Below are 15,305 nucleotides of genomic sequence, written 5' to 3' on the forward strand. Positions count from 1 at the left end.
ATAGTGAGGATCTACTTGTCTAAATTCTGTAAGTCTGTGCCCTCATCTACCTTTTAAGGATTTCTTTTTTTTTGACACGGAGTCTCACACTGTCGCCCAGGCTGGAGTGCAGTGGCGCTATCTCGGCTTACTACAACCTCTACCTCCCGGGTTCAAGCAATTCTCCTGCCTCAGTTTCCGGAGTAGCTGGGACTACAGGCACCCGCCACCATGCACAGCTAATTTTTTGTATTTTTAGTAGAGACAGGGTTTCACCGTGTTAGCCAGGATGGTCTCGATCTCTTGACCTCATGATCCGCCTGCCTCGGCCTCCCAAAGTGCTGGGATTACAGGTATGAGCCACCAAGCCCAGCCCTTTTTTTTTTTTTTTTTTAATACAGTCTTGCTCTGTCACCCAAGCTGAAATGCGGTGGCATGATCTTGGCACACTGTAACCTCCACCTCACGGGTTCAAGCAATTCTCATGTCTCAGCCGCCCAAGTAGGTGGAACCACAGTCGCACGTCACCACACCTGGCTAATTTTTGTATTTTTAGTAAAGACAAGGTTTCGTCATGTTGGCCAGGCTGGGCTCAAACTCCTGGCCTCAAGTGATCCACGTGCCTTGGCACTGTGCCCTGCCTTGAATATTTTAAGATAACATTCTACATTTAATTTTCTAAAATTTTACTGGTATAAGGATTACAACTGTTGTGTTCAGTCAGCCAAACAGCCCAAAAGAGCAGCCAATATTTATCTTCAATCCAACTGTCAGAAAACCAATCTTCCCAGAAATGTGTGTAATTCTCCACACACCAATAGATGAACTGATCTTAGCTGGGGTAGGGGGTGGGGGTGGGGCAGGAGAAACAATAGAAAAACTAAAACATCTCTGAAAAAAAAATTCTTTTATTTCAGTTTCAAGGGTATATGTATTAGGCTTGTTATATAGGTAAACTCATGTCACAGGGGTTTGTTGTATAGATTATTTAGTCACCCAGGTATTAAGCCTAGTATGTGTTAGTTATTTTTTTTTTTTTTTTGGAAGAAAATGACTTTATTCTAATTAACTCACAAAGAATAAAATCATAACAGCTAGTTTAAGGAGGTAACACATTTTGCCCAGTCCCAAATTCTACAGAGTAGGAACACACCCCCTTCCATTTCAGTTCTGAAGCAAGGAAGCTAGGAATGACAGGAGAGGTTATGGTTACACTTTATACCTTCACTATCAATTCTATTTTTACACTAAATTAACTTAAGGTATGAGAGCTGATTTTCCATCTCTCCAGGTTGAACTTCTTGATTAGGCCAATCCGTTTGCAAGTCGGCACTGTTTCAGCACCTCATTGAAACCCTCACAGAGCTTGATGTCACCCTGGTTCTGGGCACACTCCAGAAACTGTTTGATCTCATAGAAGCAAGGCTGCTGCTGCTGTGCCGGCTGGGTTCCCTGTGGCTCCTGGTAAGTGATGTCAGGACTCGCAGGCTCAGCATTACTTCCTCCACTGAAGCCCCCAGTAATGGCATGACCCAGTGTGTGTCCCACAGCAGAGCCCACAGCCACGCCAGCTGCAGTGGTTGCCATCTGGGCCATCAGACCTGGCTGCCGGGGTGCAGCAGCAGAAGAGCCAACTGCAGATGGGGGTGCCGCTGCTGGTGGCTGAGCGACAGGTGCCGGCCTGGGTGCAGCTCTCATCTGAGGTGCCCGGCTGGCCGGAGGGGCCATGCGGGAGGTGCGGCTTCGGCTTCCACGCGGCATCCTAGGTACTCGACGGCTCGGCCTCGGGACCTCTCGTGTTAGTTATTTTTGCTGATCCTCCCCCTCCTCCACCCTCCACCCTCCAGTAAGCCCCAGTGTCCATCATTCGCCTCTATGTGTCCATGTGTTAAGAATGGTTTTTATCTTTGATACACTCAAGTTTGCTGGAATTAAAATGGGTTTGACTAAACAATTTTCAGTAAATAATTTTCAGTAAATTAAAAATATTACCAAGTTAAGACAGACATTACCTTTGCTTCCTTAAAAAAGATCAAGGTCTACTCAGGCTTGAATGCTCAGTTGTTTCTGTGATGAAGACAATGGTACTAAGAAGTACACTTCCAGATAAATACTATGTGAAATATATTTTAGACACAAAATATTAAAAATTTAAACAAAGAAAATGTTTACAGGTTATCTTGACCTCAGATACATATATCAATATATATATCTTATGTATGGTGGTTAAAACCTCACAATCCAGGCTGGGCATGGTGGCTCACACCTGTAATCCCACCACTTCAGAAGGCTGAGGCAGGCAAATCACTTGACGTCAGGAGTTCAAGACCAGCCTGGCCAACACGGCGAAATCCCATCTCTACTAAAAGTCCAAAAATTAGCCAGGCATGCTGGTGCATACCTGTAATCCCAGCTACTCAGGAGATTGAGGCATGAGAATTGCTTGAACTGGGGAGGTGTGGTTGCAGTGAGCCAGATTGCACCACAGTACTCCAGTCTGGGCGAACAAGCAAGTCTCTGCCTCAAAACAAAAACAAAAACAAAACAATAAGAAAACAACCTGGTTAAAAATGGGCCAAAGTCCTTAACAGACACCTCACCAGAAAGATAGAAGCATATGAGAAGATGCTCCATAACAAATGTCATCAGGGAAATGTAAATTAAAACAGTAATGAGATACCCCCACACGCCTATTAGGATGGCCAAAATCCAGAACAGTGACAGCACCAAATGCTGATGAGGATATAGAGCAACAGGAATTCCCATTCATTGCTGATGAGAATGTGGAGCAACAGGAACTCTCGTTCATTGCTGATGAGAATGCAAAATGGTACAGCCAACTTTGGAAGACAGTTTGGCACTTTCTTACAAAACAGCACATACCCTTACCATACAATCCAGCAATCATGTTCCTTGGTATCTACCCAAAGGAGTTGAAAGCTTCTGTCTATACAAAAACCTGCACACAAATGTTTATAACAACTTTATTCATATTTGCTCAAACTTGGAAACAACCAAGATGTCTTTCAATAGGTGAGTTAATAAATTGGTGATACATTCAGACAATGGAATATTATTCAGCACTAAAAAAATGATCTATCAAGCCGTGAAAAGATATAAAAGAAATTTAAGGGCACACTAATAAGTGAAGGAAGCCCATCTGAAAAGGTTACATACTGTATGATTCCAACTATATGACATTCCAGAAAAGGCAAAACTATATAGACAATAAAAAGATTGGTGGTTGTCAGGAACTAGCAGGGTGAGGGGGGATGACCAGGCAGAGCACAGAGGATTCCTAAAGGAATGAAAGTACTCAGCACAATATTATAATGGCAAACACAAATATCACTGTAAATTTGTCCAAAGTCATACCATATACAACACTAAGAGTGAACCCTATATAAAGTATGGACTTTGGGTGATAATGATGTGTAAATATAGCTTCACCAATTGTAACAAGTGTGTCATTCTTGTTGGTAATGTTGATAGTGGGGAGGCAATGTATGTGTCGGGGAAGGAGGTATATGGGAAATCTCTATACCTTTTGCTCAATTTTGCTGAGAACCTGAAATTTCTCTTAAGAATAAAGTTTATGGCTGGGCACAGTGGCTCACACCTGTAATCCTAGCAGTTTAAGAGGCCAAGGCGGGTAGATCACCTGAGGTCAGGAGATCGAGAGCAGCCTGGCCAACATGGTGAAACCCCGTCTCTACTAGCAGAGGTTGCAGTGAGCCAAGATCAAGCCACTGCACTCCAGCCTGGGCAACAGAGCAAGACTCCATCTCTAAATAAATAAATAAATAAATAAATAAATAAATAAATAAATGTTAATTTTAAAAAAAAGAAGAAAAGAAAAGAAAGTTCTTAAATCAATAACCTAACTTTTAACCTGAAAAAACTAGCAAAGAAGAGCAAACAAAACCCAAGTCAACCAGAATAATAAAGACTGAAGTGGACTGGGTGCAGTGGCTCACACCTGTAATCCTAGCATTTTGGAAGGCTGAGGCAGGAGGATCTCTTGAGTTCAGGAGTTCAAGACCAGCCTGGGTAACACAGTCAGATCCCGTCTCTACAAAATTTTTTTTTTAATTAGCCAGGTGTGGCCACCTGTAGTCCTAGCTACTTAGGTGGGAGGTGGAAGGATCACTTAAGCCCCATAGGTTGAGGCTTCAGTAAGCTGTGATCATGCCAGTGTACTCCAGCCTGGGAAACAGAGTGAGACCCTCTCACCAAAAAAAAAAAAAATTGGAGTGGAGATAAGCAAAACAGAAAATAGAAAATAGAGAATTAACAAAAATAAGGTTTTTTTGAATATCCATATTTATAGTAGTATTATTTGCAATGCCTAAATGATTGAAGCAACTTTAGTGTCTATTATTGGAAGAATGGATAAACAAAATGTGGTATATACATAAAATAAAATATTATTTACCCTTAAAAAGGAAATTCTGACACATGCTAAAAGGAGTAAACCCTGATGATACTGTGCTAAGTGAAGTAAGCTAGGCACAAAAGAACAATTATTGTTTGATTCCACTTATATGAGGCACCTAGAGTCATCAAATCCATAGAGATGGAAAGTAGAATGGTGATTGCCAGGACTTAGGAGGAGGGAGAAAAGAGGATTTAGTACTTAATGGGTACAAACTATCAGTTTTGTGAGCTGAAAAAGTTCTGGAGATGCATCAGTGATGATGGTTGCACAAGAACGTGAATATACTTAATGCTACAGAACTGTACACATAAAAGTGGTTAAAATAGTAATTTTTATGTTATCTATTTTTTACAACAATGAAAAAAGAACCAAACAGTTGGTTGAAACAATCAACAAAATTTGCAAACCTTTACCTAGACTGACCAGGAAACCAAAAAGAAAGACTAATAGTACTAAAATTAGAAATGAAAGTGGGTACATTAGTACTGACTTTACAGAAGTAAAAAGGATCATAAGAGAATATTATGAACTGTTGTACCCCAACAAATTAGATAAACTACATGGAACTGACAAATTCCTAGAAACACATGAACCACCAAAATTGACTCGAGAAGAAACAGAAAATCTAAAAAGCACTATAATAAGTAAAAATACTAAATCAGCAATCAAAAAACCTCCAACAAGGCCAGGCTCATGCCTGTAATCTCAGCAGTTTAGGAGACTGAGACAGGTGGATCACTTAAGGTCAGCAGTTCAAGACCAACCAGGCCAATGTGGCAAAACCCTGTATCTACTCAAAATACAAAAATTAGCCAGGCATGATGGCACTTACCTGTAATCCCAGCTACTCAGGAGGCTGAGGGAGAAGAATCGCTTGAACCCGGAAGGCAGAGGTTCCAGTGAGCCAAGATTGCACCACTGTACTCCAGCCTGGGTGACAGAGCGAGAATCCATCTCAAAACAAACAAACAAACAAAAAACCTCCAAGAGAGAGCCTAGGGCCAGATGGCTTCATGGGCAAATTTTACCAAACATTTAATCCTCAAATCTTAAACCAAACATCAATCCTCAAACTCTTTCCAAAAAAATACCTCCTACCTCATTCGATGAAGCCAATATTATCCCGATAAGGATGCCAAAGACACCACAAGAAGGAAAAACTACAGAGTAATGTTCCTTTTAAATACAGATGCAAATATCCTTTTAAAAATATTAGCGGCCAGGCACAGTGGCTCAAGCCTGTAATCCCAGCACTTTGGGAGGCTGAGACAGGCGGATCACGAGGTCAGGAGATCAAGACCAACCTGGCTAACCCAGTGAAACCCCGTCTCTACTAAAAAATACAAAAAAAAAAAAAAACTAGCTGGGTGAGGTGGCGGGCGCCTGTAGTCCCAGCTACTCGGGAGGCTGAGGCAGGAGAATGGCGTGAACCCAGGAGGCGGAGCTTGCAGTGAGCTGAGATCCGGCCACTGCACTCCAGCCTGGGCGACAGAGAGACTCCATCTCAAAAAAAAAAAAAAATATTAGCAAACAGAGTCCAGCAGCGTATTAAAAGGATTATACACCATGATGTACGAACAAACGAGACTAATCTCAGGAATTCAAGGGTGGTTCAACAGACAAAAAAAAAATCAATCAATGTGATATACATGATATTAATAGAAGGAAGGAGGGGAAAACCATTTCAGTTGACTCAGAAAAGGCATTTGACAAAATCCCATTACCCCTTTATAAGAACACTCAGCAAAGTAGGAATATATAGGAGCTTCCTCAATGAGCAATTGTGTAAGAAAAGAAACAAAAGGCAGAATGGGTATGAGCCTTCTCTTTGGGCTGATGAAAATGGTCTAGAATTAAATAGTGATGGTTGCTCAACATTGTTAATATAATAAAAACCACTGAGTTGTACTCTTTAAAATGGTTAAAAAGGTGAATTTTATGTTACATAAAATGTACCTCAATAAACAAAAGCTTCCAGATAAGCATGCCTTGCTATTTCTCAGAAACTCATTCCACTATTCAACTACCATTGCTATCATGAAAATCTTAGGTCAAACTGAAACCCTGAATGTTGCATCTTGAGTCCATTTCCTTCCTTCAGAAAATGTAGATTTATTTAATAGTATATTTTCTATGTATATTTCATATGTGTATATATGTGTGTATACACATATAGGGAAAGAGGGACAGACAAACAGAGAGACAAGGGGCGTTCCAAGATGGCCAAATAGGAACAGCTGTGGTCTGCAGCTCCCAATGTGATCAACGCAGAGGACGGGTGATTTCTGCATTTCCAGCTGAGGTACCTGTTTCATCTCACTGGGACTGGTTGGTCAGTGGGTGCAGCCCACACAGGGCGAGCCAAAGCAGGGCAGGGCGTTGCCTCACCTGGGAAGTGCAACGGGTCGGGGGATTTCCCTTTCCTAGCCAAGGGAAGCTGTGACAGACTACCTGGAAAAACGGGGCACTCCTGCCCAAATACTGCACTTTAATATTCTTAAAATAATTTTCAACCCAGAATTTCATATCCAGCCAAACTAAGCTTCATAAGTGAAGGAGAAATAAGATCCTTTACAGACAAGCAAATGCTGAGAGATTTTGTCACCACCAAGCCTGCCTTACAAGAGCTCCTGAAGGAAGCACTAAACATGGAAAGAAACAACTGGTACCAGCCACTGCAAAAATATGCCAAATTGTAAAGACCATCACTGAGATGAAGAAACTGCACCAATTAACGGGCAAAATAACCGGCAAATATCATAATGACAGGATCAAATTCACACATAACAATATTAACTTTAAATATAAATGGGCTAAATACCCCAATTAAAAAATACAGACTGGCAAATTGGATAAAGAGTCAAGACCCATCAGTGTGCTGTATTCAGGAGACCCATCTCACGTGAAAAGACACACACAGGGTCAAAATAAAGGGATGGAGGAAAATCTTCCAAGCAAATGGAAAGCAAAAAAAGCAGGGGTTGCAATCTAGTCTCTGATAAAACAGACTTTAAACCAACAAAGATCAAAAGAGACAAAGAAGGCCATTACATAATGGTAAAGGGATCAATTCAACAAGAAGAGCTAACTATATTAAATATATATGCACCCAATACAGGAGCACCCAGACTCATAAAGCAAGTCCTTAGAGACCTACAAAGAGACTTAGACTCCCACACAATAGTAACAGGAGACTTTAACACCCCACTGTCAATATTAGATAGATCAATGAGAGAGAAGGTTATTAACAAGGACATCCAGGACCTGAACTCAGCTGTGCAACAAGCAGACCTAATAGACAACTACAGAACTCTCCATCCTAAATCAACAGAATATACATTCTTCTCAGCACCATATCACACTTATTCTAAAATTGACCACATAATTGGAAGTAAAGCACTCCTCAGCAAATGTAAAAGAATAGAAATCACAAATTGTCTCTCAGACCACAGTAAAATCAAATTAGATCTCAGGATGAAGAAACTCACTCAAAATTGCACAACTACTTGGAAACTGAACAACTTGTTCCTGAATGACTACCGGGTACATAACGAAATGAAGGCAGAAATAAACATGTTCTTTGAAACCAATGAGAACAAAGACACAGTGTACCAGAATCTCTGGGACACATTTAAAACAGTGTGTAGAAGGAAATTTATAGCACTAAATGCCCACAAGAGAAAGCTGGAAAGATCTAAAATTGACACCATAACATCACAATTAAAAGAACCAGAGAAGCAAGTGCAAACAAATTCAAATCCTAGCAGAAGGCAAGAAATAACTAAGATCAGAGCAGAACTGAAAGAGATAGACACACAAAAAACCCTTCAAAATGGAGTCTTGCTCTGTTGCCCAAGCTGGAGCGCAGTGGTGCGATCTCAGCTCACTGCAAGCTCCGCCTCCTGGGTTCACATCATTCTCCTGCCTCAGCCTCCCAAGTAGCTGGGACTACAGGCGCCTGCCACCATGCCCAACTAATTTTCTTGTATTTTCAGTAGAAATGGGGTTTCATCGTGTTAGCCAGAATGGTCTTGATCTCCTGACCTTGTGATCCACCCGCCTTGGCCTCCCAAAGTGCTGGGATTACAGGCATGAGCCACGACGCCCAGCCGGAGTTTGTTTTTTAAAAAGATCAACAGAATTGATAGACCGATAGCAAGACTAATAAAGAAGAAAAGAGAGAAGAATCAAATATACTCAATAAAAAATGATAAAGGTGATATCACCACTGATCCCACAGAAATACAAACTATCATCAGAGAATACTATAAACACTTCTATGCAAATAAACTAGAAAATCTAGAAGAAATCGATAAATTCCTGGACACATACACCCTCCCAAGACTAAACCAGGAAGAAGTTGAATCTCTGAATAGACCAATAACAGGATCTGAAATTGAGGCAATAATGAATAGCCTAACAACCAAAAAAAGTCCAGGACCAGGCAGATTCACAGCTGAATTCTACCAGAAGTACAAACAGGAGCTGGTACCATTCCTCCTGAAACTATTCCAATCAAAAGAAAAAGAGAGAATCCTCCCCAACTCATTTTATGAGGCCAACATCATCCTGATACCAAACCTGGCAGAGACACAACAAAAAAAGAGAATTTTAGACCAATATCCATGATGAACATCGATGCAAAAATCCTCAATAAAATAATGGCAAATCGAATCCAGCAGCACATCAAAACACTTATCCACCATGATCAAGTTGGCTTCATCCCTGGAATGCAAGGCTGGTTCAACATACGCAAATCAATAAACACAATCCGTCACATAAACACAAGGCAAGGATGCCCTCTCTCACCACTCCTATTCAACAAGTATTGGAAGTTCTGGCCAGGGCAATCAGGCAAGAGAAAAAAAATAAAGGGTATTCAATGAGGAAAACAGGAAGTCAAATTGTCTCTGTTTGCAGATGACAAGATTGTATATTTTAAAAAAACCCATCATTGAAGCCCAAAGTCTCCTTAAGCTGATAAGCAACTTCAGCAGTCTCAGGATACAAAATCAATGTGCAAAAATCACAAGAATTTCTATACACCATTTACAAACAGAGAGCCAAATCATGAGTGAACTCCCATTCACAATTGCTGCAAAAGAGAATAAAATACCTAGGAATACAACTTACAAGAGATGTGAAGGACCTCTTCAATGAGAACTACAAACCACTGCTCAATGAAATAAGACGATGCAAACAAATGGAAGAACATTCCATGCTCATCGATAGGAAGAATCAATATCACAAAAATGCCCATACTGCCCAAGGTAATTTATAGATTCAATGCCATCCCCATCAAGCTACCAATGACTTTCTTCACAGAAGAAAAAACTACTTTAAAGTTCATATGGAACAAAAAAAGAGCCTGCATTGCCAAGACAATCCTAAACAAAAAGAACAAAGCTGGAGGCATCACACTACCTGACTTCAAACTATGCTACAAGGCTACAGTAACCAAAACAGCATGGTATTGGTACCAAAACAGATATATAGACCAATGGACCAGAACAGAGGCCTCAGAAATAACACCAGACATCTGCAAGCATCTGATCTTTGACAAACCTGACAAAAACAAGAAATGGGGAAAGGACTCTCTATTTAATAAATAATGTTGGGAAAACTGGCTAGCCATATGCAGAAAGCTGGAACTCGATCCCTGCCCTACACCTTATACAAAAATTAATTCAAGATGGATTAAAGACTTAAATATCTAACCTAAAACCATAAAAACCCTAGAAGAAAACCTAGGCAATACCATTCAGGACACAGGCACAGGCAAGGACTTCATGACTAAAACACCAAAAGCAATGGCCACAAAAGCCAAAACAGAAACATGGACTCTAATTAAACTAAAGAGCTTCTGCACGGAAAAAGAAACTACCATCAGAGTGAACAGGCAACCTACAGAATGGAAGAAAAATTTTACAATTTACCCATCTGACAAAGGGCTAATATCCAGAATCTACAACGAACTCAAACAAATTTACAAGAAAACAACAACCCCATCAAAAAGTGGGCAAAGGATATGAACAGACACTTCTCAAAAGAAGACATCTATGCAGCCAACAGACACATGAAAAAAAGTTCATCATCACTGGTCATCAGAGAAATGCAAATCAAAACGACAATGAGATACCATCTCATGCCAGTTAGAAAGGCAATCATTAAAAAGTCAGGAAACAACAGATGCTGGAGAGGATGTGGAGAAATAGGAATGCTTTTACTGTTGGTGGGAGTGTAAATTAGTTCAACCATTGTGGAAGACAGTGTGGTGATTCCTCAAGGATCTAGAACTAGAATTACCATTTGAACCCATTACTGGGTTTATAAATCATGCTACTATAAAGACACATGCACACGTATGTTTATTGCGGCACTATTCACAATAGCAAAGACTTGGAACCAATCCAAATGCCCATCAATGATAGACTGGATCAAGAAAATGTGGCACATAACACCATGGAATACTATGTAGCCATAAAAAGGATGAGTTCATGTGCTTTGCAGGGACATGGATGAAGTTGGAAACCATCATTCTCAGCAACCTATCACAAGGACAGAAAACCAAACACCACATGTTCTCACTCATAGGTGGGAACTGAACAATGAGATCACTTGGACTCAGGGCGGGGAACATCACACACCAGGGACTGTCAGGGGATAGGGGGCTGGGGGAGAGATAGCATTAGGAGAAATACCTAATGTAAATGACGAGTTGATGGGTGCAGCAAACCAACATGACACATGTATACCTATGTATCAAACCTGCATGTTGTGTACATGTACCCTAGAACTTAAAGTATAATAATAATAATAAAACAGAGACAGAGAGAGCAAGTTTGGGTGGCTAACACTTTAAGGTTTATAATTATTTTATTAACTTTTTATTACTACAAACATAATAAATTGGTTAAAAATGACAGACTAAGCACACATTCAGCTTCTCTCTCCTGCCCAAAATCCAAGAATGAATTTTTTTTTCAAAAATGTATAACATGCATGGAAGCCAAAGCAAGAATGGCCTTGGTAGATCAGAAACGAATAGTTCCTAAAAATCCAAAGGCAGATGTAACCAGACGGAATGAGGAACATGCAGGACACAGTTGCTATAAAGGTGAAAACGGCATTATATCCCCATATAGGATGTATCCCAGAAATTAAAAGATGTATTAACATTATTTTCATGAAAAATATGAAAAAGGAGCCATGAACAAGACTCCTGCATATCCCTGCTACTTTTCAACATTGCAAAAAAGGTCCTAAGCAATGTAATAAAATGAGAAAAAGAGAAAAGAGATAAGAATAGGCATGAATGAAAATAAAACTGTCCCAGATACGACAGTCTACCTAGAAAATTCAAGAGAATCAATTGACAAACTATTAAAACCAAGAAGAAAGCTTAACACATGGTCAGATACAATAACATCATACAAAAAACTACAGCTTTGTGTAGCACCAGCAATAAGCAATCAGAATTATTCCATTTTGCATAACTTCTTTTTTCAATTAAAAATGTACAGACACAGTTGAAACTCCTTGTGCACTTCTTCCCCTTTCCATTAAACTCTCTCTGTCCACTTTTACAATCACTGTCTTGCATTTGGAGTTTTTCTTTCTCATGCATGCTTTTTATATGTCACCATATGTGTGTGTACTTAAAAATCTATAGTAATGTATATTGTTTGAAATTATTTCAAAATAAAAGGTAAAAATATACATAATTTTGCAAATTGAAAAGTTATATACAAATGGTATTAGATTTTATATACAATATATAGCTTTCTCATGCAACTTCATTTTACCCTTTAATATCTTTAGACTTATTCAACTGGTATTTGTACATGTATATTGACATTCTTTCTCATTATCTGGTGTTGCAGGAAGTCAAGGACCCCGAACGGAGGGACTGGCTGAAGCCACGGCAGAAGAACATAAATTGTGAAGATTTCATGGACATTTATTAGTTCCCCAAATTAATACTTTTATAATTTCTTACGACTGTCTTTACTGTAATCTCTGAACATAAATTGTGAAGATTTCACGGACACTTATCACTTCCCCAATCAATACCCTTGTGTTTTCCTATGCCTTTCTTTAATCTCTTAATCCCATCATTTTCTTCGTCAGGTGAGGAGGATGAATGTCACCTCAGGACCCTGTGATTGTGTCAACTGCACAAATTGTTTGTAGAGCATGTGTGTTTGAACAATATGAAATCTGGGCATCTTTAAAAAAGAACAGGGTAACAGCGATGTTCAGGGAACAAGAGAGGTAACTTTGAACTGGCCGCCAGTGAGCAGGATGGAACAGAGCTATATTTCTCCTCTTTCATAAGCAAATAGGAAAAATATCGCTGAATTCTTTTTCTCAGCAAGGAACATCCCTGAGAAAGAGAATGCGCTCAGAGGGTAGGCCTATGAACGGCCCCCTTTAGAAGTGTGCCGTCTTTTATGGTCGAAGCCGAAGGGATGAAATAAGCCCCGGTCTCCTGTAGCGCTCCCAGGCTTATTAGGAGGAGGAAAATTCCCACCTAATATATTCTGGTCAGACAGGTTGTCTGCTCTCAAACCCTGTTTCCTGATAAGATGTTATCAATGACAATGTGTGCCCAAAACTTCATTAGAAATTTTAATTTCACCCCATCTGGTGGTCCTGTGATCTCGCCCTGCCTCCATTTGCTTTGTGATATTTTATTACCTTGTGATGGTGATCTCTGTGACCCACACCCTATTCGTGCACTCCCTCCCCTTTTGAAAATCGCTAATAAAAACTTGTCCGTTTTACGGTTCGGGGAACATCACGGATCCAGCCGACATGTGATGTCTCCCCTGGACACCCAGCTTTAAATTTCTCTCTCTTGTGCTCTTTCCCTTTATTTCTCAACCCAGCCAAGACACACAGGAAATAGAAAAAGAACCCTTGTTAAACATTGGGAGCGGGTTCTCCCGATAATCTGGAGTCAATATGAATGTCTACTTTTTTTTGAAATATACTGTTTCTTTCATTTCCAGAAATACTTATATGATAGATAGAAAATGCATCTCAAAGAATATATAGGTTAAAGGATATATAGGTTAAAGACAAATATCACAATGGAAGTACAAAGCAGTCAGTTTGGAAAAAATTGTAAATAATCTCAATGTCCATCAAAAGGAAGAAGGCTAAATAAAGCATGCTACATCTACAACATAGAAAATAATTTTACAGTATTTAAAAAGAATGTAGTGAATCTAAATGTACTGACATGGAGAGATTTTCAGGACATAAAAGAAAATATAAAACAATATGACTCCTTTCATGTTGTAAAGTTGTGTATTTTTAATCACATATATAGAAATGTATTTTAGAAAAACAGAAAACTAATAACATCGGATGCCTTTGACTAAGTGAATAGGTTTGAGGGAGGTGAAAAAAGATGGTTTTACTGTCTATTGTTAGATTTTTAAAAATAAGAATATGTTTTATAATTGTTAGTAGAAAAAATTGATGATCCATAGATATACAAATACTAGACCCCAAAAGAGTAGTCAAGAATAGACAAAGAACCGGCCGGGCACAGTGGCTCACCCCTGTTATCCCAGCACTTTTGGAGGCCGAGGCGGGTGGATCACTTGAGGTCAGGAGTTTGAGACCAGACTGGCCAACATGGTGAAACTCCGTCTCTACTAAAAATACCAAAAAAATTAGCCGGGCGTGGTGGCGCATGCCTGTAGTCCCAGCTACTCGGCAGGCTGAGGCACGAGAATCATTTGAACCCAGGAGCCGGCGGTTGCAGTGATCCAAGATCGTGCCACTGCACTCCAGCCTGGGAGACAGAGTAAGACTCTGTCTCAAAAAAAAAAAAAAAAAAAAACAGAATAGACAAAGAACCAACTCCCAGGGCACACAATACAGTAAAAGCTGTACTATATTATACACTTTTTAAATGGTTATAATTGGTATCCTTATGACCTAAAACTGTCACTGAAGTTTCCTTTCTAATCTATGCTTTTCTGTGTATTTGTTTAATTGTGATATAGGAAAGCAAGACAAATAGTTGTAATGAACATACTTACTGACAGATCTGAAAGTTTTGGGTCGGAGAAGACAACCATGAAAATTCAAACGCAGCACATTTAAACGCCACCTTTGCAAAGTAGACAGTATATATTTATCTGGAATCACATTTTTCACTGTGGAAAAATCAATCTAAAAAGAATAAACAAAATGCATTAAGAAATGAGAAAGTCCCCAAAAACAATTGCAACAAAAACAATAATAGACAAATGTGACCTAACTAAAGAACTTCTGTACAGCAAAAGAAACTATCAATGAAGCAGACAGACAACCTACAGAATGAGAGAGAATATTTGCAAACTATACATCCAACAAAGGCCTAATATCCAGAATCTATAGGGAACTTAAATCAACAAGCAAAAACAACCCCATAAAAATAGGCAAAGAACATGAACAGACACTTCTCAAAAGAAGAAATACAAGTGGCCAAGAAACAGATGAGAAAATGCTCCGCATCATTATCAGATAAACGCAAATTGAAATCACAATGAGATCGGGCACAGTGGCTCATGCCTGTAATCCCAGCACTTTGGGAGTCCAAAGTGGCGGATCACTTGAGTCCATGAGTTCAAGATGAGCCTAGCCAACATGGCAAAACCCCATCTTTACTAGAAATACAAAAATTAGCCAGGGGTGGTGGTGCACGCCTGTAGTCCCAGCTACTCGGGAGGCCAAGGCATGAGAATTGCCTGAACCTGACAAGTGGAGGTTGCAGTGAGCTGAGATTAGACCAATGCACTCCTGCCTGGATGACAGAGCAAGACTCTGCCACGAAAAAAAAAAGATACTGTCTCATACCAGTCAGAATGACTTTTTTTTTTTTTTTTTT

At 39.7% G+C, this 15,305-nt stretch overlaps 2 protein-coding genes across 6 annotated transcripts in view; both read right to left on the reverse strand.

The window, feature by feature from the left end:
* Positions 1-15,305, reverse strand: part of FBXL13 (F-box and leucine rich repeat protein 13) — a 273,539-nt gene that overhangs the window by 147,403 nt on the left and 110,831 nt on the right. For all 5 annotated transcript variants that reach the window (XR_003118472.1, XM_025378209.1, XM_025378208.1 and 2 more), the window contains one exon: positions 14,476-14,608. Coding sequence is in view for 4 of the 5 variants with exons in the window: in XM_025378209.1 (XP_025233994.1) it covers positions 14,476-14,608 (133 nt within the window). In the remaining variant the exon portion in view is untranslated. The remainder of the gene's footprint in view (positions 1-14,475; positions 14,609-15,305) is intronic.
* On the reverse strand, positions 1,008-1,768 carry LOC112620110 (coiled-coil-helix-coiled-coil-helix domain-containing protein 2). Its single transcript, XM_025378226.1, has one exon. The coding sequence runs from the start codon at positions 1,738-1,740 to the stop codon at positions 1,285-1,287; it is 456 nt and encodes a 151-aa protein (XP_025234011.1). The 5' UTR covers positions 1,741-1,768; the 3' UTR covers positions 1,008-1,284.

This window comes from Theropithecus gelada, chromosome 3, assembly GCF_003255815.1.
Source record: "Theropithecus gelada isolate Dixy chromosome 3, Tgel_1.0, whole genome shotgun sequence".
In the NCBI taxonomy this organism is placed as follows: Eukaryota; Metazoa; Chordata; class Mammalia; order Primates; family Cercopithecidae; genus Theropithecus; species Theropithecus gelada.